Genomic DNA, 26738 nt, shown 5'->3' on the forward strand with positions numbered 1-26738 from the left:
TGAAATGAAATATATAAGAATTCAACGGTTGGTGATGAAAGATATTTTTTGTTTTTCTGTCCAGAGAGAAAACTAATGGTGCCAATGGTTTACCAACTCTCACGTACACTGCTTAAAACTGCCCATGGGAAAAAAGGTGGCAATTCAAGGTTTAATCCACACACTTCCAACTAATTCCCAGTGATTTATTAGTCATCTCTGTGAATGCTAGGTGAAGAGAAAACTGGACAAGCTTAAACTGAAATGGAAAGTCAGTTGGTATCAGTGGTATTCTTGAAATCAGAACATCCTTGTCATAGAACTTTCCTATGATTATTGTTGCTTCAATCACATTGTTCTTCAGCTTCTTAACAGCTTTGGTTGGTTCCGACTGCGCAACAAGATTATCACCAAGCCAACCTTGAGCTGCAAATTGTGCGGTGGCATTCCTGGCAAATCCAATAAATAGGAATTCAACTGGATAACTGACGACTTCATCTGGATCGGTAATAGAATCTACTGAATTAAATTAATGCAACTGCCCAGCGATTTGACTTCCGAGTTTTTAAGTTCAAATTGTTTACATCACTATTAAATTATTTTTTTTTTTTTTTTTTTTTTTTTTTTTTTTTTTTTTTTTTTTTGGGGGGGGGGGGGGGGGGGGGGGTCTGTCAAATAGCTAATTTGTTCAACCAAACTCGAATGGAGAGACTTTGTGAATTTTTGAGGTTGGTTTGTGTGATACATTTGTGTATGCGATTGGCATGCATTTCAAAAAGAATTTACCTTAAAAGTAGTGTTAAAGTCCTTGTTCTTCGACAATATTCACCCCAAATGATGTCATTTGGAAGGAACTGTTGTACTTTTGTATATTCAGTTAGAAATGCTTCGACCCAGGTTCTTGGCCAAAGAGCAATGATGCCACTGGTTCTATTGGCAGTGTCAATTGCAGTAATTCGATCTTTCCACTTGCACAACTGGCAGTTTGTGTCAAAATATCAAATCAAAGCAATGTTGACAAACATTTTACCTTGTTCTGAAGTTAACCAATACATCCATGGCACAATTGGCTGTTGGACTGAATCTGAACGCCAAATGTTTGGTTCCAATTGTCATGTTTGCCTGTCTGTTTTCTCAATGTTTTGCATTTAAGCTCCAACTGAGCAAGTCGAACTCGACTGTGAATGTCGTTTCAGAGTCATAATGGATCACACTTGAGAAATTGTTGTTGTCTACGCTCTTCGCCAGTCTCACTGACTCGACATCATATAGTCAGCTTATGTTGTGTGTATGCCAACCAATATATCCACGACTCACTGGTGACATTTTTCCAAAGAAATAAATTGAATGTTTGCAACACACAAAATTACCACGAACTGAAATCAATCTTTGCAACACAGCAAAGAGGAGAGGAGGTTCTGAACTCCCCCGTTTGGATGGGCGTCAATAGCCATCACTGTTACAGCCACTCTGCTGCAAGTTTTTGTAGTTGTTGAGGTTGTAGTTTTCATCTTTTCCTCATTAGGAGCTACGGAGGTGGTAGTTGATAAAGAGTCCAGTTCATTTTAGACACGCTCAATGGAACTGGGGTGTGGCAGGTAACCCATAGGATACCCAGCAACAAATGTTTTGCCTCGACATCCATCAATCTGATGTATAATGTACCATGGGCTTTTGTTACTTTTTATTTTTAAAATATACGAATAGCCATCAGTATATAGGGGACTAAGTCGAGATATCTGCTCTCCTAAACATGAGATGTTCACCAGCCACACTTTACAGTCATTGCTCAAGAATAATTGGACTATGTGATACTAGAGGACCAGCAGAGTTGATCTACAATTATTTTTCATGTGTAATTTGTTCCCAAGGATTTGAGATCCATTCCTCTCAAGTACAATTCCAACAAATGTTTCGTACAAAGATCTGCAATCAGTAGATATTAAATATCTTCCACTTCTGTAGTCCTGTTGTCAGTTGTGTGTAATATTACAGTATATTGATAATTTTGACTTTTGGACAGTCTAATTATAATTACTATGGGACAAAAACCACAATTTTTGTGCCATACGTGTTTTGCCTTTATTCTTTGCAATGCATCTTCAGTGGCCTGGAATATGTACATATTTTTGTTTATATTATTTACTTTACACTTCGAGACAATGTATATACAGATTATAAACAGTTCCGGTGTTTGGCTTTTCTGCGATGATGTAATAATTTAAAATTCTACTTAAAGGTTGTGTGGATGTTTTTCTACATGTGTTTGTGTTCTTTTTTTCTTCTACTGCTGCTGCCTGTAATTTTGATTTTCAGACTTCACAGCACCAGGGAACTGAACATTTGTTCTGATGCTATGTTTTGGATGGTGTTACCAAATGTCAGACGTTATTGCCAACTACTGAGTGCAATTTTGTGATCCATTCTCTCTCTCTCTCTCTCTCTCTCTCTCTCTCTCTCTCTCTCTCTCTCTCTGTGTGTGTGTGTGTGTGTGTGTGTGTGTGTGTGTGTGTGTGTGTGTGTGTGTGTGTGTGTGGGGTGGGGGTGGGGGTGGGGGGTGGGGGGTGGGGGGGTGGGGGGGGAGAGAGAGAGAGAGAGAGAGAGAGAGAGAGAGAGAGAGAGAGAGAGAGAGAGAGAGAGACCTGTTAAATGTAAGAGTCTATATTGATGTGTGTTTGCTCACTTCTCAAACCATTTGCTTTCAGAATGTGGAAGTTTTCTTGTATTTGTATAAAGGCATAATTTTTGACTTTCGAAGGTTGTCAACCTTAGCTGGAGCAAGCTCCGATTTACAACTACGGTTGTTAATCGCAGAGGGTGTGTTTGGTACACGAGAGCTATTTTATTTCACTGAAGTCCACCAGCAAACCGAAAGTCAAAAATGGAAAGATCTTTTAGGAAAAAAATTCAACTGTCCTGCTCAAAAAGACAAGAAAAGGCTACATCGAATTCAGTGGGTAGTCAACTAGAAGACAGCAACGAATCAGAGCGTTTGCAACCATCAAAATGCACACTAAAACACAAAATGAAGATTAAACATGAGCAGATAAATTATATAGCAACACACAACATAAACTCACTATTTCAGACCGGAAAACTCAAGGAGCTCGCAGATGAACTAAATAAACAAAAATATTAATAACAGGGATCCAAGAAATAAGAAGCACCACAGAGGACCCATTTTAATCACAAGGATACAGAATTTATAATGGGAAACCAGGACCGAGGGCAATGAAACAATGTCCCCAGTTTGGAACACGGTTTTTAGTAAACATAAAAATAATAGATTCAGTAACGGATTTCCAAGCAGTATCACCAAGAATTGCGACTCTCAGCTTTAAAACAATGAATAAAACCTATACAATAATAAATGCTCATGCCTCAACAAATGAAAAAAATTGTCTAACAAAAACAAAGGAAGAGGTAGATAAATTTTGGGAACTTCTAGAACAAACTGTGAACAGAGAAAATAAAAAGAAAGGAAATATAAAGATTTAATTGGAAAATGGAGAGTCCACATAAATTTACGAACAAAAACGGTCAAAGACTTGTAGAACTCTGCAGAGAACACAACCTTATATCTAAATCAACATACTTAAGGAGGAAGCCAAGTAAACTTAAAACATGGAAACATCCAGATTGGAGGAAGGGGGAGTGGCAGCTAGACCATGTCTGTATGGACAAAAATTTTCATAAGGTGATCCACAATGTTAAAGTACTGAGAGGAGTAGACACAGGCTCGGACCATTATATAGTTAAAATTAAAATCAAATTCACTCCGTTAAAGGAGAGAATCGGAAAACTAATAAAATAAAAAGGAGGTTTCACCCGCATCAGCTAATTAAAAATAATAAATACCAACAAATAACACAAACCATCAAATTATCAGATGATCTAGGACAACTAGTGCCTAATCTTAAAAAAGAAGCAGAGAATCTAGCTCCCTTGAACCCATGAACGAAACATGCATGGTGGACATCAGAATGTGACAAATTCCATGAAGATAGACACCAAGCACGGTTAAAGTTTCGAACACACAAAACTGAAGAAAATGCCATCAACCTAAAAAATAGAAGAAAAAAATTCACACAAAATATTAGGAGAATCAAGAGAGGATTCCATAAAGATATTATAACCTCTATAGAAGGTAATTATCATAAAACCAACTCCAGGAACTACTATAAAATCTTTGGGAAACAACTACACCAGTATGAGGCCCCTACACTAATACTGACAGATGAAGATGGAAGAATGACACACAGTAACAAGGAAAATGCAGAAATCATGGCAAAAGCATTTAACAAACTTCTGAATTGCGAGGAACCCAAAGAACCCTTACAAATCAACATAAATACCCCAATAAAAAGCAAACCTAACAAACTAGACTCTCCAACTTTCCAAAAAGTATAAATAATTCTTAAAGAACAAAAAAATTATAAGGCATGTGGAGAAGATCAGGTTTTTGTTGAAATGTGGAAATATGCAAGTGACACAGTCAAGACCTCCTTACACATGGCTCTAACAAAACTTTGGGTAACAGAACGATTCCCCGAACATTGGACCACAGCTATCATCCACCCACTACACAAAAAAGGGAGATAAGAGCAACCCAGACAACTACAGAGGAATCTCTCTCCTATACTGCACATACAAAATTCTATCCAAGATCCTATATGGATGAATCAAGGAGCAGTTAGAACAGGAGTTAGGGGAATATCAGGGAGGTTTCAGACCATGCAGAAGCTGTGCAGAACAGATAATTAGTTTAAAATTGATTATGGCATACTACAAGAAATGGAACAAACCTCTGGCAATAACATTTGTAAATTTTAAGAAGGCATATGACTGTCACCACAGACCTTCAGTATTAAAAATTTTAAGAAATCTAGGACTCCATCAGACACTAATTAAAATAACACAACTCACTCTAACCAACACCAAATCAAAAGTGAAGTTTAGCGGAGAAATTTCGGAACCATTCCTCATAAAAACAGGCTTAAGACAAGGTGACTGCCCATCACCATTACTGTTCAACTGTGCTCTGGAATACATAATGAGAGAATGGTACAAGGACAAGCCAAAGATGATAAGAATTGGAAGTGCAAAAGATGGTATTAGCTTAAACTGCTTGGTATTTGCTGATGATCTTGCTCTCCTAGCCAACACCATTCAAGAAGCCAGGCAACAAGTGAAATCACTAAAAGAAATGGCAGAGGAAATAGGCCTTAGAATATCATTTGAAAAAGCGGAGATTATGCTAACTGACCCACCACTTGCAAACAAAATTACAATAGGAGAACAGGAAATCGAAACTGGTGATAAATTTAAATATTTAGGAGAAATAAAAACATACAATCTAAATGAGAAGCCATCACGGCAGAACAGAATAAAAAAACTGAATTATGCAAATTAAATTACCAAGACTACATACAACAAAAAAAGCCTATCTATAGATGCAAAATTAAAACACTATAAAACAGTTGCACAACCAGAAATAATGTATGCAGCTGAAACTATCTTCAAAACAACTAATACAGCAGAAATTGACAAAATACTAAAAATAGAAAGAAGAATAATTAGGACATGTACAAATAAACTATAAAATAAATGGACATTGGAGAATAGCATCAAATGAAACAGTATATAAGAAAATAGAACCAGGGATGAGCACGATCACGAAGAAACGAATCTCATTTGCTGGACATCTGATGAGAACTGCAGAAAACAGAATTAGTAAAAAAATAATACAAAAGTTGTGGAATAGCAAGAGCGACATTAAATGGATCACAGAAATTAAGGAAGATATAAAAGAACTCCAAAAGTGATGAATTTTTGTGTTCTAAATGTTTTGACAGAATAACAACAATGATAGTATCTGAACAAGATGAAACCTCCTATGGTGCAGATGATGCAGATTTTGCATGAATAGAGGAAGAATTAAATACTCTGAATCTGTCAACTACAGAAGTAGGTGTTACTCCTGTTAAGAAGCCGTGGTCAGTGAAGTCGAGTCATAAGCCCAGATGCATCAAGAAAGCGCAGAGAAATTACTAAAGCTATGGATGAATTCACTACAGCAAAACTGAACACACACTTCTGAATACTGTGCATCGTACAGTGAAAAGGTACAAGTTTTAACTATTATTCTAGAAACATTTTCAAAGAAAACAATTTTGAACCACGTTCAATCAGTATCAAAGCACATGGTAGACAAATCAAGAAATGTGAGGTCTTGGCCGGGAAGATGTGGCAGAAATTACATATGCGACATGGGTAGAAAATAAACTAATTAAGAAAACTGTTGCCTTTGACAGGTTCATTGATGAACTTGGTAAATGGTCAGTGAAGCAGTTAACACACCAGAATCTGAAGAACTATATTTAGTGGTTCACTGTGATTTTGCTGAGAACTGGTTTGTAATTCTCCCATAAGAAGTACAAGGGTATCACTGGACTAATGACAAGGTTTCAATTTTTACAAAAGTGACATTTTTCAAAACAAGACCACAAGTGTTGCAGTTGTAAGTGATGACCAGGACATGACTCAGCACATGTTTTGCTAGCAATCTGCAAAATTCTTCAACTGCAAACAGGGCAGAGATCATCTCAAAATCGTTACCAGCTGTTTGAATTGAGTAAGTCACTTGTGTAGCTACTACGGTAGTCATGGGACGGGGCCCCTGTGATGGTGTAGGAGGGCGGCTGAAGCACCATGCTACAGGTAGGTATCAGCCTGAAATCGCATAAGTCTTGTTCCCCAAATAATTCATATGTTTAAGATTTTTTGATGTGCTGTTTTCAGAAAAATGAAGTGCAACCTAGGGCCTACAATTGCGGCATACATAAGCTTTAAATAATAATTATAAAGTATACATATTTTAGAAAGCCACATTTTTTAAAACGTGGCAGTACCAACTGGCATTAACAAGATGAAATAAGAGTAAATTAGAACGTCAATAGAGTTATTTCAGTATTCCAGTATTAAAGGTCCACAAACAATCGAGAGTTTCAAAATTGTAAATACCAGCCTCATTTGCATACTCCAACTGGGAGGGGAGCTTTAGATCCTAAAGAAGAAAGAATTGGCCTTCATCGGTATTGTTCAAAATGTAGACCACCAGCTTCAATATATGCTTCCAGTCTACCAAGTAAACAGTGAAGCACATGTTCTAGAATTTCATCATAAATTTCCATACAGGCAGCAGTGATATGTCAGTTCCTGTCATCTGGTGTAGTATGCATGTCTTTGTAAACAGTATCTTTTAGCTTTCCATGTAGAAAAAGTAGTAGTAGTAGTAGTAGTAGTAGCAGTAGTAGTAGTAGTAGTAGTAGTACTACTACTACTACTACTACTACTAATAATAATAATAATAAATAAAAATATATATGGTGATCAAGTCTTGTGAATGGGCCAGCCAAAGTATAAGTACCCTTCGTCAAATTCAACAACTGCACTGGACAGCTATCAGGCTGAGAACATATGACATATCTAAACTTAAACTAATGTGAATGAAGAACCATTGTTAATGATTATGTTGTAATGTAATTAATTTCTACACAAAACTTAAATGTGATACTATCTTGACAATGGCTTTTGAAACTTAAGAGATGAAGAAAAAGCACTGTGTCTCACAAAATCATTTCTGACAGGTGACTAGCATCATGACCTTATACAATGGATATCATATTATGAATCAGTGTTAAGTACATAAATGTCTGACTGCTGCCAACATAAGTAAATCAAATGTTACCTTTCCAGCTGGCTTGTGGCATATGATTTCAGAAAGTCATATTTCTGCTCCTGTTGCTTGATTGTTGCTTCATATTCTGCTAAACTCGCTCTCAATGTCTCCTCATTATTCTTTATTCCCTGGATAATATCTTTACTTCTTTCATACTTTCTGTAAAAAGAATGGGGGAGAGCACTTTAGAGACTACAGTGAAATCAATTACAATAAACATACTTTTGATGCCACTTGATCACAGAAACAATAATTCTCATAAATAAAATAAATGATTTCCTCTCTATCCTAGAGTCACTGTTAAGTTGCCGAAAATCATTTCTCTATAACAAACAATTTAAGCAGCACCTGCCAGTAAAGTTCACAGGAGGCTCAAACATCTATTCCATTTTAGCTAGTGTTTGGATTGACATGTTATGGCAGTGACGGGAGCTGTGAGCTATCGGTCTGCCTGACTGTAGTGACAAACTTGTCAGGGGCTATGAGCAACTGCCAGCCACCTGAGTGCAGTGACAGCAAGGCATGTTCACCTGACCATAACGGTCTGGCATGAGCTACGGCCAATTGCCAACCACACAATTCCAGCGCAAGCCCAGAAGAAGCTACTTTTCTGTGCAACTGTTCCCCACATTTCCCTTCACTCCCCTTGAATATTAACTGTATAACCAAAAATCTTTTTTTATTTATTTTATTATCCATCTTTAGGCATTAAAAAATGCAATTGATGTCGCCATTTGTGTACATATACAGTTTACATAACTAACAGAAATGGTGTAATATATTGTAGATCATTATTGTCTAATAAGATACAAAAATTTGTCCTTGATGCTGCACAAGATATTTGCATTATATTTACATGTATAAGCTTAATCTAAGTGAAACTATATTAGTACCGGTACTTAAGATCATCTTTAGTGAACATTATAAACTCTTCTATTGTATAAAAAGCTTTTTCTGTAAGCCATTTCTTTGTGACACTTTTAAACTCATTCAGTGACACATTATGTGCCTCTATTGGCAACATGTTAAATAGTTTTACTCCCATGTACCTGTAACTATCTTGAGTTTTCTTTAGTCTAGCAACTGGAATGTCAATTTGCTGTTTTATACATGTGTCATGGTGATGGATAGATTGTTGTAGTTTGTGACTGTGTTGGTTTTCTTTTGTGTGTGTCAGACAACTTAGTATAAAGAGGGCTGCAACTGTTAGTATTTTTAGATTTTTGAAGTATGGTCTACAAGACTCGTTATTTCTGACTCCATGGATGCATCTGACTGCCTTCTTTTGCCAAATGAAAACTTGTTTTGCTCCGGGTGAGTTTCCCCACAACAAAGTGGCATATGTTAAATGGGTGTGGAAAAAGGCATAGTATGCTTACCACTAACACATGACCTTAGTTTACCTAACAAATATGTCACAAGTGCTAACTTAGTACAAATATAATCGGTATGACTCTTCCACGTTAATTTTGAGTCAAGATGGATCCCAAGTAGTTAAGCTGAGACACAATCAATCTTATCGCTCTTAACACACAAGCTAAAGAGAATATTTACAGTTTTATCATGATTTATATGCAAGTCATTGAGTTGGAACCACTTGATGGCTGCTCTGAGATGAGCCTCACTTTCCTCGTTTAATTTTCCTAAGTCTTTCCCTGCTGTAACAAAAGTTGTATCATCTGCATAGACTGTGGATTTACATAACATGGTGCTGGGCAAGTCATTTACATATATTATAAAAAGTAAAGGTCCAAACACAGAGCCTTGTGGTACACCCTGCATGATATCAAAGACATTTGACCTCATATTGTTAAAATGCACAATTTGTTTTCTGTCGCTCAGATAGGATCTGATAAGAGATAGTTCTGAGCCTCTAATACCATAGCAGTGCAGTTTTTCTGGTAGTATCCTGTGACTGACAGAGTCAAATGCCTTGCTGAGGTCCACAAGAGTGGCATTAACTGATAATCCTGATTCGAATGATGACAATATATATGAAACAACATCTTCAACTGCTTTTGCCGTTGACAGGCCGGATCTGAAGCCATACTGAGAGTCACTAAGAATATTATTCACGCACAGATGTTGACTAATTTGGAGCTGTATGCAATATTCCACTACTTTTGATATGATGGGTACAAGGGAGATTGGACGGCAATTATTAGGACCAGACTTGTCACCTTGCTTGTGCAGTGGAGTAACGACTGCCATTTTTAAGGATGAAGGGAAACAGCCACTGACAAACATCCAGTTCATAAGAGAACAGAGTGGATGTGCTATTACATGTGCTATTTTTTTATTACAAAATTGGAGAGGCCATAAATGTCTTCTGATTTTGAGTAACTTAATTTTGCTATTGCAGTTTTAATATCTGTTACTTTTACTTCTTTCCATTTAAACACAGGAACCATATCCTCAAAATTTTGTAGAAATGAATTTCTATTATTTGAGATATGGTTGCTGTCACATTTATGGATATGTTCATTTGCAGCACTGTTATTCATACTGGCAGTATTAATGAAGGAGGTGTTGAAATCATCCGGTGTGATACAAGCATCACATGAATTATTTTTGTTAACATCTTTATTTCTGCCCAGATGAGTCTTGATAACAGTCCAGGCTGCATTGCATTTATTTTGGGACTTATTAATATAATCATCATTTGCCTTGCACTTGCTTAACCCAATATCTGCCTTGTATTTGTTCCTCAAACTTACGTAGTTTGCTTTTTCAGCTTCACTATTTTTTGATTTGTCATAGGAAATCATTAACAGAGTTCTGAGCCTTTGTAGGTCGGGTGCGAACCAGTTATGCACTGATGGGAGACCATGTTTCCGCATAGTTCCCTTATTTTTTCTCATTACTTTAGGGCTGCAAGTTTTAAATGCATGTGACAACTTTTTCAATATGATCACTTTCCAGCAAAATGTAATTCCAATTTGTTATCTTTATTTGTGTTCTGTAGTTATCAATGTTCTCTTCATTCAAAAGCCTAATGTACTTAATTTTATTGGCGACAGATGCTGGCTCTTTTGTTATCAATTTTAACCAAATACCTTTATGGTCTGATAAAAAATGAGTATTGAATAGCCCTAGTTCATACCGATTTGTCTCAACATTTGTGATTACATTATCAAGGCAAGGTAGACCGTCTTTTTGGGTTTTCATTAATTCAGTGCAGGTCATGTGATCTTAGCATATTCAGAAGATTAAGTTGTTTAGGTGTGTTCTGCCTTATATCAATATTTATGCCACCAAAAATTAAAATCCTATATTTAAGCCACTTATCGAGGTGTAGTATCAGTTTCTGTAAGGCCTGTGCAAATACTTCAACATCATTATCAGGTGTGTGGTGTACAGACACAATTAAGAGTTTTAACATGGGCAGTAACATTGCTGCTATTTCCAGTACATTTTCTATACAGTAATCATTAACACTAAGGGCACTGTAATCCAAGTCTATACCGCTACTAACATATATAGAGGCTCCCCCATAGTTGTGTATTGGTCTTCACTTAACCAGTGTTCATTGATACATAATATAATATTCCTTTTCACTCCTAACAACAAACTCAAGTCATCAGTTTTGTTTCTTAATGACCTGATATTTATATGTACAAATAATAATGAGTCATCCTCACAAAGGGGTAGGTCTGGATTCCTCTGTAGTAGTATATCAGTTTGTTCACTTTGCTTGTACATTCTTCTGTCACTTGTTGATTGTGTACTTACATCTCTGGCTAGGTTCTTGATCATGTTGGATCCAGATGATGACGAGATGATTTCCATGGTGCCATCCATAAAAAAATCACTGCTCCTCTGTGGAACTTTTCTCACTCTAGAAGATGCAAGTACAGTAGCTTGTTTATTTTTACTCATGTCTTGCGTACTTGCTTTTCTCACTTTTACAGCTTGATTGCTTACACTCACTGGCTGAACACTTACATTTAAATCATCTGCTCTTTGAATGTTCTTATTCACTGACTGAAAACTTCCTTTTAACTGACCCACTTGATCTGGAGATGACAACATGACATTTATATATGTAGATGATGTGCTGACAGTTCCTGGAGACTTTCTTCTTTGCTGGGAAGTGGACCGGATAACGCTTTCACTTCTGTTTATATGTGTAGTTGGTGCGCTGACAGTTTCTGGTGACTTTCTTCTCTGCTGAGAAGTGGACTGGATAACAGTGTCACTTCTGTTTATCATATGAACACCCTGTCCCAAAACTGGTGTCATTATATGACTGCAGTTTACTGTTCTTTATCAGCTTAATATTTGACATATCCTGTATTCCTTGTCATTTAAGAGTTGGCAGTAGCTCATACCTAACTGGCACTACAGCCGGGTGGCCTTACACCTAGCTCCTGTCCCCACAAACCCTTCACGCAAATCAGTGTTGCCACTGGTAGAGGCAATAAATGTTACTTGTGTCTAAATCGCGGTGGGGCCATAAAGACAGCAGCTCACATCCTGCAGGGCTGACCCATCGTTCTGCCTCTCCGTGCTAAGTATGGTATTTCAGATTCTTTGCCTGTAATATTACACAATGGAAACTCGAGGTAGGGATATCAACTATGTAGGGAAAAGATAGATTGCCAATTACAATAAAGAAGACACGTCAAGCTGCAGTGAGGCACAATTAAAAGATACTAACATATAGGTTTCATCCACAGCCTTCCATCAGTAACACACACACACACACACACACACACACACACACACACACACACACACACCTCACGCACAGACGACCGCCAACTCCAGTATCTTCGACTGAGATGCCGGAGTTACGGAGTTAGCAGTTTTTTGTGTGTGTGTGTGTGTGTGTGTGTTACTGATGAAGGCTGTGGCCAAAAGCCATATGAGAGTGTCTTTCAACTGTGACTGTCTGTTCCTTGATGTGTCTTCTTCACAGTAAGTAGCAATAGGTTTTTTCCTACATTGTTGCCTCTAATACTGGCAGATGAATTGTGGACAGTTGCATTTCTCCATGAAAGTGGCATTTATTCTCAGATACAACATTTTAATCTACTTTCAGGGTGGGGCAAAGTGGTTAGGGTTTGGATATCTCCTGTTGTTTGCTGGGGGTGGGGGAGGACTGGCCATAACTTCTTTGCTAGCTTCCCTTGTCATCCTGCTGCCTTTGCCATCCCTCTTTTACTCTGTTTTAAATGTTTCTAGATGTGATTAGTCCATTTTTTGTGATGCACCCTACCTCCAATTTTACGGGTAGCATTCAACCAAACAGTGGGTGCTTCTCCCTCTTAACACTTTAACAGATCAGCAGTGGGATGACTGTCACACGCAGGGCCCTGGGGAACAATCACTTGGTGTCACACTTCTAATCAACTGATTATATCTGCCACTTTATTTTATTGGGGCAGTCCAACTGAGAACCATTATGTTATTAACTTTCTCACTTTTGTTGTTACAAATCCCCCCACTAGAAGGCATTCTGTACTCTGCAATTGTTTTACTACACTTCAAATTGTTGCTCAGCTCTGGCATCCATTTTACCACTGTTACGTACTTTCATGATCCAATCAAATCTCTGGCTGACATCACAAACTCCAGATGCGTTACATCTTGACCAAGGGGGCTGATGACCTTGCTGTTTAGTGTCTTGACCCCCAACAAACCATTTCTCAACCTTGTACATACGAGCTATGCGTTTTTAACTTTACTTTTGTATGATTGCTTGCTTAGATGTGAAGTTAAGCAACTTGCTTTGAGATAAGAGCATCAGACCCTATCAGCTGATGAAATATGCACAAAGTATTTAGTTCTACCAGACTGATAACACAAACTGGTGCCCAGGTTAAAATGTGTATTTAGTGATGCTCATATTTTTTCGGTGATACTCAAAACCAAAAGAGATTTAGTGTCAGTCTCGTTATGAAGCAGAAATAACCATAATATCCACAAAATCAGTCTGAAGACATGTTTACAAATCACCACCGTACGTAATACTGCAACACAGGTTAACAGCTTGTTTTTAAAAAAAGTTGATTATCTGTAATACTTGTTACAAGACCTCGGATTTGCAAGGACAACATACCTGTGAACATCTGAAAAGGCAATTTCAATATTTTCAAGATGGCCAGACACAGTATCTTTCTCCTTTATAAGGTTCTCTTTCTCATGTTCAAAGCGTTGTTTTTCTTGCTCTTTCTCATAAACGAGTCCAGCAATTGTCCTCTCGTATTCTTCCATAATAATACTGAAATGAAATACAAGTACTAAGAAATACCAGTAAGTAAAAATATTAACACAATATAACTGATTCAAATCAAGAGAAAGTAGTGCAGCCTTGTATAAGATTCTAAGACCAAAGCTACTAGTAAGTACAGTAAAATCTGTTGTTAACCTACTAAAACTATGCTTCCCTCAGTGCGGAAATTTATCGCAGCCTGCTGCTGAATATACTTGAATTTTTTGCTGTCTGATGCAGCCGTAGGATGCAATGTTTTCCTAGGTGTGAGATGGCGCATGACAGAACGAAAAAAATTAAAATGGAGTTCTATATAATTTGACAACTGTACATGATAGAGTGATATGAAAACTACCTTCCGACACTTTTCTTAATCCAATGAAAATTTTGTGCTATTGAAACAGAGAAATATCTAAGATTTTGAGAAAAAATGGTTTTTCATGTTACTCAATACTTATCACGCCATATCTGCTAAACTATGTATTGTACAACAACATGATTTTATAGTTGGCTTCAGTAGTACATGTCGATAACATGTACAAACTTTTCTCTGCCCAACAGAGTAAGTAACACGGAATTTTTAGCAAATCAACATCCAAAACGTAGTAAGTGACAACATTTTTCCCTTTCAACTTTTTATGGGGGGGGGTCAATGTGAGAAAAAGTTTCAGAAAGGTTTGAACTTATTCTCTTAGTTCGTTGGAAATCGATGGGCGCTACAGTTTCTCCAAGACTGGAGCAGTTTTGTGTGGTTCACTGGCACAGGTCCAGTGCGCTGCAAAGAACATTATGAGTTTGCAGGCGCAGTGCAATGCAGCGTGGCAGTAGTAGCAGAAGCAAAACAAGCAGCACAGTGATAGACCAAAAAGCTGTTGATTTTGTCACTACAAAATCACATGGAAATTAGGGAAGAGGAGGAAGACTACATTATTGGCAAGAGCACCAAGGAAGTGCAAAGCAGTAATACAAATCTTCTTAGTCATGAAGAAGAACGAGCATACAACATTTCAGAAACAAAACAGTTGTTTGACGATGCAGAGGAACACCAGTTCCCACTGCCTTACAACACAGATAAGAAATTAATGAACTGCCAAGTACAACATGATACCCCTAGTAGGCCTTAGTGGTTGAAAGCTAAAGCTAAGGGATTCTCTGTGAGGAGCAGATTCATTGATTACTTCAATGGGCCAAATATCAATCACTGTTCACAATAACAACACCATCCAACTCATTATTACTATGGTTAAGGGTTCAGTAAAAATAAATTTTCAAATATATTGCACTGGACATAAAGACATTTCTTCTTACACATTTCATTCATTTTTCTTCCGACCCCTGCCCAAAATTAAATCCTTTCGTATTCGGTTTTTCAACTCTGCATCAGCCATGCCCACACAAAATTTGCTGTTTGGATAAGTTGCTCAGGCTGAGAAGTTGTCAAATGACATTTCTGGTGAATCTTTCAATAATTTTATCGGAAAATTACCTACTCTTTTTGCCACCCGCAAGCGAAACAAACAATGCGTTGAGTGAAAGGACAGCTAAATACATCCTGATGCCTGAATTTTCTAGCTGTTAAGAGTGTTTGGGTTCTTGAAGTGAAAACACTGTAGATAGCACCTATGATGTGCAGTAAGCATATGAATATTATAACAATACCGGAAGCAAAATGGTGACGTGTAATACAACGAAGTAAACCAAAAAAGAGAAGATACAAGGCCTATTGTTGCTCTGCGTGCTCTAACCAAGAGTTATATAGCTTAAAAATCTTACTTTTCTATTAGCTGAACCACAACTAATTAGACTAGAATAAAATAATTTTCCGTGAAAGACGTAATAAAACAGATGTCTTCAAATTGGGCCTTGATGACCATAAATAAAAAAGGGGAAGTAATCAGCCTATCCGAAAAACTTTAAAATCTGTAGATAGATTTGCTATTGACAGCATATACACAAGCACACAACTACAAAATTTAAAGCTTCTGTATGAATAAAAATAAAGAATATTAAAAATGAACTAATGGAATGAAAAACACAAAGTTTTTGAAAACACTTACGGCTGGCTTGTCACATCTACTAAAATTGCTCGGCACCCGTAGGCCAATTAATACATTTGGTCCAGTTACCTCACAAAATTATAGTTCATGCTACACTTTTACAACTGTCATCTAAAGCAGAGTTCAAGTTCACAGGCAATTGCTGAGCTGCCCACTTGTCAGGAAGTGCAATACTAACTACTAAAATGTCATACTGTCAGTGGCACACGACAAGTATTGCACACAGGTCGATCCTCTCACTGGAGGAGAAACCCTTGCATTAGCAGATTGTGTCCAATATGGATGCTGAAAGGAACTCCACCTTGGTTGGGTGGTTGGCTTCACTACCCACAATTTGTTACCTAGGGTAATGAAAAGTATTGGTGGAATGTAAATTGTTTATCCATTTTCACAAGCACAGGCGACTCATACCTGGACCTTTGGCAGGCAAACGATCTTTTGGCTGAGCTATCTCTGCCTTCCACACCTCACAGAAATTATCTCACTGACAGCAAGTTGAATATTCCGTGAACATAAATGGGATAAAGCACATGGTGTTTTGAAGCAACACAATGAAATATTAATCTGTTTACTCAACAGTATTTAAGAGTACAGTTAGCAGTTCCAGACACTATTCATACAAAACTCCTCAAGTAAACTGTGATGTTAAGGAACTATTTTCTAAGAATTTAGGAAAGGGTCATTTCATGTCAAATAGCTTAAGGGGCCCCATTCCACACTCTCCAATTTTGTTGGTATTTCTATAGTCTTGTATGAAGCCATGCCAAATTACAGCTTGATGAGTAGTAATTTAGGGCCACCAGCCAGGCTTTTGCCAAGTCCAGCTGTTACACATTGCGACAGATATGAATGAACTACCAAGTTTGCTTTACTGTTGCTCTTGATTATGGATTCGAAAAATTCATGTTTTGTGACAAGTGTCAATATACATTGTAGTGATACGAGAATTTTTGTGTAAATTCTACAACCACTCAGCCTTGTACTGTCTTGAACACACGATATTCTAGATACGAGTGTGGGATGCTAAAATCCTACCTACTGCGCGTCACGTCTGTGTGTGCATGTTTAAAATCAGTCACGGGAAGATAGTAGACGCAGTGGTCGAATGGCTCTGACAGGTACTTGTCGGCAATTCCATAGATGTTTTAGAGGAAGAACCATGGAGATTTTATGCAGCTCTGTGCTTACTGTGTCACTGATTATTGTCATGTGAAAGAAGAACAGTTGAAAAAGTAATCTTGAAAACTCTTAATCCAGCCTTGGTAGAGGCAAGACATATTTTATGATTCAAGTGAAATAGAGTCATGGTTATTAAGCCACCTCATTTATAAATCTAATTAAATTTGTATCTGATGGAAGAGTGACTTGCTAGAAGTCATGTATGTATGTGGAAAGTGAGTTAAAATATACCGTTGGTTAACGAAATGTAAAGTTCGCACGTATACTTATTTCACAGAGTAGACAGATCCTTAAATATTCCCGTACCTACGAGGGTAATCCCAAAAGTAAGGTCTCTTATTTTTTTTAATAAGTACACAGACCTTTTTATTTCTACAATAGTTTACGTCAGTTTACAGCTTGAACATTTAGCTATTTTTCGACAGTCACCATTTCTGTCCATGCATTTTTTTAAACGCTGTAGCAGTTTTTGTATGCCCATGTCACACTAGCTCACTGCCATGCTGTTCAGAAAGTTATGAACCTCTTCTTTCACATGGTCATCGGAGCTGAATCGCTTTCCGGCCAAACGTTCTTTTAATCTAGGGAACAAGTGATAGTCACTGGGTGCCAAGTCAGGACTATAGGGTGGGTGGGTGATTATGTTCCACTGAAACTGTTGTAGGAGAGCAACAGTTTGCCAAGCAATGTGTGGGTGAGCGTTGTCATGGAGAATGTGTACGCCCTTGGTCAACATTCCTCTTCTCCGGTTCTGAATTGCCCGTTTGAGTTGTTTCAGTCTCACAGTACCTGTCGGCATTAATTGTGGTCCCAGTGGGCATAAAGTCGACCAACAATACCCTTTTCCGATCCCAAAGAATGGTTGACATGACTTTACCAGCAGACTGTGTTTGTTTGAATTTCCGCGGCTTTGGCCAAGGATGCCGCCACTGGTGTGCTTGTTGCTTGGTCTCAGGTGTAAAGTGGTATGCCCAGGTTTTGACACCCATGACAACTGAGTCCAGAAAGTTGTCCTGTTCGGCTGCAAGGCGGTGAAGAAATGTGCGGGAAGCATGAACTTGTTGCCGCATGTGGTCCTCAGTCAGCATGCGTGGCACCCATCTTGCACACACCTTCCAGTAGTTCAATGTTTCTGTTAAAATTCTGTGAGCGGTGCTTCGGGAAACCTCAGGAACCAACATGGAGAGATCATCCAGGGTGATCCGCTGATCTTCACGCATGCGTTGCTCAACCTTCAACACTGTCTCCTCAGAAACTGACGGTCTCCCGCTCCTTTGTTCGTTGTGAATTTCGGTCAGACCAGCTCCAAACTCTCTACACCACTTACGAACATTTTTGACACCCATGCACGACTCACCATACACTTCCGTCAATTGGCGATGGATTTCAATCAGCGCAGTGCCCTTTGCGTTCAAAAACCGAATAACTGCGCACAATTCGCACTTGGCGGTAACATCTAATGGGAGCTCCATTCTCAACGGCTGCCATGCCAAGACTGAGCGCCTCAGCGCGGCGTGCGCATGTTTACACACAGTGCGTGAAGCACTCTACATAACAGTGTGACCAACTGCCACACAAACAGAGTTCTGTACTTATAAAAAAAATAGGAGACCTTACTTTTGGGATTACCCTCGTAGCATCATTCTACGGAGATGAAGTCGAGAGTTTTCCAGCAAACAAGATTGGCTGTGAATCTCAAGTAAGTCACCTCATATAAAAGAAGTGGAAAGTTTGTACGTCTACTCCACACTTTAAATCGCCGTCAAAAACCTTAGAACAAGCGAACTTTGCCTCAAAATGGGAGAACACGAAATCATGTAGTAAATGTTATTTCGTGCTGAATTCTATTCAGATGAACTATTTTATCAGAGATAGTTTGAAATGTCTTTATTTTCTGCATACAAATATTGAAAACTTAACCAATTTTCACTGTTGCACATAATCTTAAGCACAATTTGGAAAGAGGATGTGCATTATGCATAAGAACATGTTCGCAAAATAGGAAGTGCATGAACGCAACAATGTATCAGGGATCTAGATGCTTTGGTGCTATGACAAGTACGGGTGGCTGAATGGTCTATACAAGAAGAAGAGGAGCTGATGATCACGGCATTTTGTTTTCTGTGATGCAGCTCTCCATGCTACTGTACCCTGTGCAAGCCTCTTCATTTCGGAATAATGACAGCAACCTACTGCTTTTAAGCATGCTTACTGTCTACAATTTTTAAAACCCCCCTCCAACACTTCTCTCCAATACTAAATTGGTGATTCCTTCATGTCTCAGAATGTGTCCTTATCAACCAATCCCTTCTTTTAGTCAAGTTGTGGCACAAATTTCTCTTCTGCTTAGTTCTATTCAGTACCACCTCATTACTTACATGATCTACCATCTAATCTTAAGCATTCTTCTTTAGCACCACACTTCAAAAACTTCTATTGTCTTCTAGTTTGAACTGTTTATCGGTCATGTTTGGCTTCCACACAATGCCATACTCCAGACCAATACTTACAGAAAAGATCTGCTAATACACAAATCATATTTGATGTTGACAAGCTCATTTTCTCCACAGTCTCTTCTTGCCACTGTCATTCCACATTTTATATCCTCTCTACTTTGCTGAGCATCAGTTATTTTGCTGCACAAAGAGCAAAACCCCTCTACTATGTTTACCGCCTTGTTTCCTAACCTAATTCCCAAGAATCACCTGATTTAATTCTATCATGCTCCAGTATCCTTGTTTTGAATTTGTTGATGTTCATCTTACATCCTCCTTTCAGGACACTTTGCAGTCCAGTCAACTGCTCTTCCAAGTTCTTTGCTGTCTCAGAGGATTACAAGTCATCGTCAAACTTCAAAGTTGTTATTTCTGTTTCCTAAACCCTAACTACTCCAAATATTTCTTTACTGCTTGCTCAATGGACGGATTGAATAGTATCAAGGAAAGGCTACAAATCAGCCTGATTCCCTTCTCAACTACTGCTCACCCTCCATGCCCTCCTGCCTTCCAGTTGTAAATAGCTTTACGCTTCTAGTATTTTACTCTTACTACTGTCAGAAATTCAAAGAGTGTATTCCAGTCAATGTTGTCAAAGTCAGTCTTACAAATGCAATAAACATAAAGTTGTCATTCCTTATCTCCTAAGAGAAATTATAGGGTCAGTACTGCCTTGCATGTCCTTACATTTCTCAGGAATTTGATCATCTTCTGTTTCTCTATTCTTCTGTAAGGAATGTGTTTTAGTATTTTGCAACCATGCCTTATTAAAGTGATAATTTGGCAATGTTAACACTTGTCAGCACCTGCTTTCTTTAGGGTTGGAATTGTTAGATCTTTTATCCAGTCTGGGGGTATTCCTCTGATCTCATACTTCTTGCACAGCAGATAGCACGGTTTTGTCATGGCTGGTTCTCCCATGGTTATCAGTAGTTCTGATGGAATGCGTCTACTCCTGGGGCCTTGTTATGACCTTGATGGTTGGTTGGTCCCATTGGATTACAGAAGGAAGTCGGTCTTGCCCTTTCAAAGGAACCATCCCGGCATTTGACTGAACCGGTTTAGGGAAATCACAGAAAACCTAAATCAGGATGGCTGGACGGGGGTTTGAACTGTTGTCCTCCCAAATCAGACCTCAGTCTTTCAGTGTTCAGTTAAATTATTCTCATAGTATCATATCTCCTACCTCATATTCATCTATGCCTTTTAATCTTTCAATAATATTGCCTTGAATAGCCCTCTACATTCTTTTTCCAACTTTGAACTTTCCCTTCTTTGCTTAGTACTGGTTTTCCACCCGAGTTCTTGATATTCATACAGCTGCTTTTCTCTTCTCCGTAGGCCTCTTTACTTTTCCTACAGGTGGTACCTACCTTTTCCATCAAGATGTATGCTTCGATATCCTTACATTTGTATGTCCTCTAGCCATTCCTACTTCAGACATTTTGCATTCCCTGTTGATCTCGTTTTTTAGATGTTTTTATTCCATTTTGCTTGCTTCATTTGCTGTGGTTTTGTATTTTCTCCTTTCCTCAATTCAATATCTACTGTGTGATCCACAGATTTCTACTAGGCAATGCCTTTATACCTACTTGATCCTCTGTTGCCCTCACTAGTTCAGCTCTCAAAGACACTGATTTGTCTTGTACTGTATTCCGTTTCTGTGTTTCAGTCAATCGTTACTTAATGCTCCCTCTGAAAACTCTACCAATCTCTGGTTCTTTCAACGTATCCAGGTCCTGTCTCTTGAATTTCCTACCTTTTTGCAAAATTTTCAGTTTTAATCTACAGTTCACAACCACAAAACTATGTATGGCCATCAGCCTCTGAAAATGTCAAAGTTTAAAATCTGGTTCCAAAATCTATCTTACCCATGATGCAATCAAGCTGAAACCTTCCAGTGTCTCCAGGTCTCTTCCACATAGGCAACATTCTCTCATGATTCTTAAACCAGGTCTCTGCAACGATTATACATGCTCTGTGCAAAATTCTACCAGGCAGCTTCCTCTTTCATTCCTTACCTCTGTCCATATTCACCTAAAATTTTTCCTTCTCTTCCTTCTCTCAATATATCGTGTTCACTATGCTGTTCGTAGTATCTTATCAGCATTCCTATGATCTTGTTCATTATTAGACCTACTCCTGCATCCCCCCCCCCCCCCCATTTGACTTTGTATTTATACCCTTCATAAGACACACACATAGCAATACAAAGTAGGTGTGAGCCATGAGACCTAGTACCTTAAAGTTAGTAAAATGCAGACATTTTAATGTGACTGTTTTAGGTGGCGGGTGTTTTGATCTGTCGTTGCGTCAACTACTAGTAGAGACTTGGCCAGGACTTTCTCGTTTACGGCACTGCCAAGCTCAGCAAGCAATTGCCTGCTACTGCAAGCATTAGTTAGTGCTTTGTGTTGTACACTGTTTTCTTTTCCTATTTTCAAATGAGTGAAGAGACTAATACTGAAATACTAGTCCATCACAGAGTTTGATTAAAACCCTCTTAATGTCAGATGGGATTGGTGATCCCTTTGACTATGTCCACTCTGCATGAGCAGAAACACACAACATGAGTGAAAGCTGGCTGCCAGCGAGAAGCAGGTGGTGCAAGTGCATTTGCATGGGCCGTCTGTTCTGTCGGTATTGTTGCCAAGTAAGAGTCCCACATCTATCGACACTAACAAAAGGTTGGATTTCATATTCTGCAGAATTTTGTTATTATAGAGTAGGGTGGGGGAAAAAAATTGGAAAACACGTTATATCAGCTCACAGTCCAGATAATGTTGCTGTTTCTCAACAGAAATCACTTTATGAAAGCTGAAACACAAACAAAAGGAGAAAACAAGCAAAGACCAATTTGGAAAAAGACTGTCCATTTTCTGCAAGAGCAAACATTCCAGGCAAAACTCTTCCCAATCACCACTTCTTTTAAACAGTCAATTTCAAAGTACTAAGGACTCATTTTCAGACACATCGCGTACAACCCTTTCAATTTGTGTGAATTTAACTAAAAATAAATGCTACATTTTCAGGTCTATACTCATTATCTAAGGCAGGGCCGGCCATGGCATGTCGAACGTCACACGTGCAGCATGTACAGACCACGGGCAGGGCAAGCCTGGTGTGTCACTTAACTTTGCTTGGTTCTTCTCAGAAGTACTCAGAACAGAGTGACATTCCATTTAGCACTGTGGTGTGGCATTTTTTAGTTCACACAACTCTCTGACTGACAGAATAATGCTGTCAGTGCTGTTTAGCTTTATTTGTTCGTGGTATGAAGAATGTTTACTGGTTCAGTAGCTGTTTGCACAAAGGAGGCAGTCCAGTGATCTATCGTCACAATCATTTAAAATAAATGGGAATGAGAGAAGAGAGTGATGAGAATTCTCAATTCATGTAAGTGACAGGTAGTGCATATCTGCTATGAAACAACATTGCAATATCATGCAGGAAGAATTAAAGATTTCGTTGAAATTGCTACTGTTTAATTTTTTGAAGAAGAAAGGAATGCAGGAGCAAAAATTACAACACCCGGAATGTAGTGCAGAATTCACATTTTAAGTGGACTTTACTGCAAATTGCCCAGAATAAGACACTGAAGGTAACTACTTCTGATATGGTGGGAACGCATTTAAAAAGAAAATCACATTGTAGAAGGAGCACATTCTGAAATCATGTTGCAGAAGGGAAAATACAGTGCAGTTTCCTAAGCTCACTGGTGTTTAACGCTAAGAAATGCGAGGTTTGAAGAATTTATTGTGGCTTAGAAAGAATTAAAAGGATAGTTTTATAATGATCTTACATCTGTTTCCGAGCTGTTTTCAAGACTATGCCATTTGAGTTGAAAGCAACCCTGGGTATGTGCAGATTTAACTGATTGGCTTGTGAGGTAATTCCATTTATGACAAATTTTTTTTACGTTAAAACTGTCCACGATGTCTACAATGCTCTCCTCAGACAGTTTTTCCATGTATTCATAATGAGGTTACAAAAGTGCTACAAGATTTTGATAGACATATTTGTGTGAAAGTCCTTTTTGGATTATGAAACCAAATAAGTCACAATTACTTGGCAAATTGAGTGCGACACACTCTGACACTGTCTGTGCTCTGCCCGTAAGCTGGCAGTCTATACCACATTAAAAATTATGCCTTCAGCGTGCCAAAAATAACTTAATAATACTGAAAATTTGCTTAGTTTGTGACCTATATTGTTGAGAAATGTGAAGCATATAACCAAGTTGTATGTGGCACGTTCACAGTTCTCCCCTCTTCCCCCTTCTTGTGCTCAGAGGGTATGGCATGGTAGTGGTGCAATGTGAAGCAAGACTGAGCACTTGGTATTCATGCCCAGGCACAGCCTGCGAGCTGAAATCTTGACTGACCCTGATATAAGGAGTCTTTCATACTGAAATTTTGTGATTCTGCTCAATATTTTAGGTACAACAGCCTTGTTGCTGAACAAGTGCTTAGCATACAGCATATTTCTCACAGTTTGTTGTCAAAGTAGCTCATAAATATTGTCATGACAAGGCAGCTATTACAAGTAAAGAACGTGTGGACTTGAATTAAAGAACCATTCTGTGAAAATGGGTTAGGGATTGTCACTTTGGGAATAGCTGATCAGAAAATTTTCCCAAAGTGTTGAAAACAATTTGCAACAAAAAAACGCAATTCAGCTTCATCACAGTCAGAGGTTGTAACAGAGGAAATTATCCATCAGAATCCTTCAACGCAAGCTTAATTGCTATTGGGATCTATCCACTGAAATTTCAACAGGGTGTTTATGATGGATGGCAGAGGTTACGCAAAAAGAAAGATAAGTGAAATTCAAGAAGCAATTACACCTAACATTGCTTCTGATGGTGATTTTGACCCAAAAGAGGGATCTCTCTCTGTCACTCTGAGACGATAGAAGCTGCAAAAATATGATCAATCAGAATTTGTCATGACAAGATTTATGAGATACTGTCCAGCAAACTGTGATCTGCTGTACACTATGAATTTTTTCCATAACTAAGCTGTTGTACCAAAAAGTTGAGCAGACTTGCCAATTTTTAGCATGGGAGGCACCTTAGAGCTACAGTAAATAACTCTGGTGATTTACTAATATCTGTCGCAATACGGGAAAACTGCCCTTCACAAAAGCATTGCTAGCGGCCTCATCGTAATATTTATCAAGCTACAATTTGGTACTGTTTCATGTAGGACCCGTACAGACACCCAGTTGACAATTTCTTCAAAATGGTGAGGATGAAGTGGGGATCTTGTTTAAATTTTGGCCATTTGAAATGGAATAAGCCCAAGGCAAAGCATAATTATGTTAGCCTATAAGTCAAATAAAAAATTTATAGGAATATTATGATGTTATTCATGAATTAATGTAATAATCCAATCACCAAAGATTTTTTATACACTATTGTGATCCAGTTTGGAGTACCACTATTCAAAAACTGATAATCCACCAAGAGAGAGACACGATTCTTACAGCTTGACTGCAATAAATAAGCAACCACAATCCACAGAATAGGTACCTTATTTGTTCCTGTCCTTCAGTCATTTCAGCAATTTTCTTGTTTAGTTTGCTTTCTTTTTCATCCTTTTCTTTCAGTTTTATTTCTAAGGATTCAATCTTTTTCTCCAACATTTTAACTTTTTCCTGTAAAAATAAAAAGTTGTTTAAATATGTAGTATTGCATAAAAAGGAGAATTTACTAGAGAGAAAAAAAATATATAAAGTTACAATGGTAGGCCAATATTTGCCTTCAGAAGGTAACATTTCTATTGCCAACATTAACAGTTAAAAGTAAAAACATTAAAGCTAGCTTCTGAAACTATTAGGAATGGGAAAAAAGAGGGACAGGCAGAGGAAGTATAGACAGGACCTATACGTAACAGGTCACTCAGATGCTGGGATGGGATTTGGGGGGGGGGGGGGGGGGCTGTCCCGTTGTGTGGACACAATGAAAGAAGACAGAGGGCGAACACTTCTGAGAGAGTAGGGGGTGAAATATAGTATTACGTGCCAATTTCACTACGGCGATAATATAAGGTGAGACTGAAAAATAATAATATAAATAAAAATAAATTTTTACCTTACCACATGTTTTAATCTGACTAAAAAGTATAAAATAATATCTTCTAACCCCATACATATTCCTAACACCACAGAGGTATTATGAGAACTTGTGATTGTTAATGAAAAGATTTAATACAAAAAGCTTGGGGCGCATGCAAGATATAAATGATGCGTGAATAGTTAAACTCCTTACTATTGTAATTATTTTATGCTTTTTAGTCTCCTGCTTGCGAAATTTTTCAATCAATTTCAAACATTACAAGATTATAACACACACACACACACACACACACACACACACACACACACACACACACACACAATCACAATTTGTGTTTTATCTCAGTTTCTTTTCACCTGACTCAATATATTGCTTCTTCCTACTTATATCTCACAATAAGACCATTAAGGTAAAAATTAAATACTGGAAAGTCCTTGGCGGAATAACAACAATATTATGAAAAGGATGGATTGCTACTCACCATAAAAATGACATGTCAATTTGCAGATGGGCACAACAAAAAGCTTTCGTCTACCTTCACGATCTGGATTCAGGGCCAAAACAACCAGTCCTCATTCCTTCAAACCTCAACACCTTCTCCCCATCTACCAAACCTTATACTCAACCCAGCGTGCCATCTTCCTGGATGTTGGCTGCCTCCTCTACCTGATGGCTCCATTTGCACCTCTGTCCACATTAAATCCACGAACCACAAACAGTACCACATTTCGACAGCTGGCATCCCTTCCACACAAAAAAATTATCCCATGCAGGCCGGCTTCCTGGGAATGGCTTATCTGCAGTGACAAGACTGTGCCCAGTATGCTGAAGGTTTCACAAATGCATTGGCAGAAAGAAGCTATTACCCAGACCTTGTCTGCTAACGTATTTCCCGTGTCATACCCCCCACCCCCAAGAAGCAGCTACACAGCACCCCAATCACCACAAAACACCACCCCAAACTGGCGAAACTGAACTACATCCTGAACCA

The 26738-nt window shown here is 38.3% G+C and overlaps 1 protein-coding gene across 3 annotated transcripts in view; it reads right to left on the reverse strand.

The window, feature by feature from the left end:
• The window catches only part of LOC124795253 (transforming acidic coiled-coil-containing protein 1), a 214961-nt gene that overhangs the window by 14714 nt on the left and 173509 nt on the right, over positions 1–26738 (reverse strand). For all 3 annotated transcript variants that reach the window (XM_047259195.1, XM_047259197.1, XM_047259196.1), the window contains 3 exons: positions 25202–25326; positions 13785–13946; positions 7730–7879 (listed from right to left, as the gene is read on the reverse strand). In XM_047259195.1, the coding sequence (XP_047115151.1) occupies positions 7730–7879; positions 13785–13946; positions 25202–25326 (437 nt within the window). The remainder of the gene's footprint in view (positions 1–7729; positions 7880–13784; positions 13947–25201; positions 25327–26738) is intronic.

This window comes from Schistocerca piceifrons, chromosome 4 (assembly GCF_021461385.2).
Source record: "Schistocerca piceifrons isolate TAMUIC-IGC-003096 chromosome 4, iqSchPice1.1, whole genome shotgun sequence".
NCBI classification, from domain to species: Eukaryota; Metazoa; Arthropoda; class Insecta; order Orthoptera; family Acrididae; genus Schistocerca; species Schistocerca piceifrons.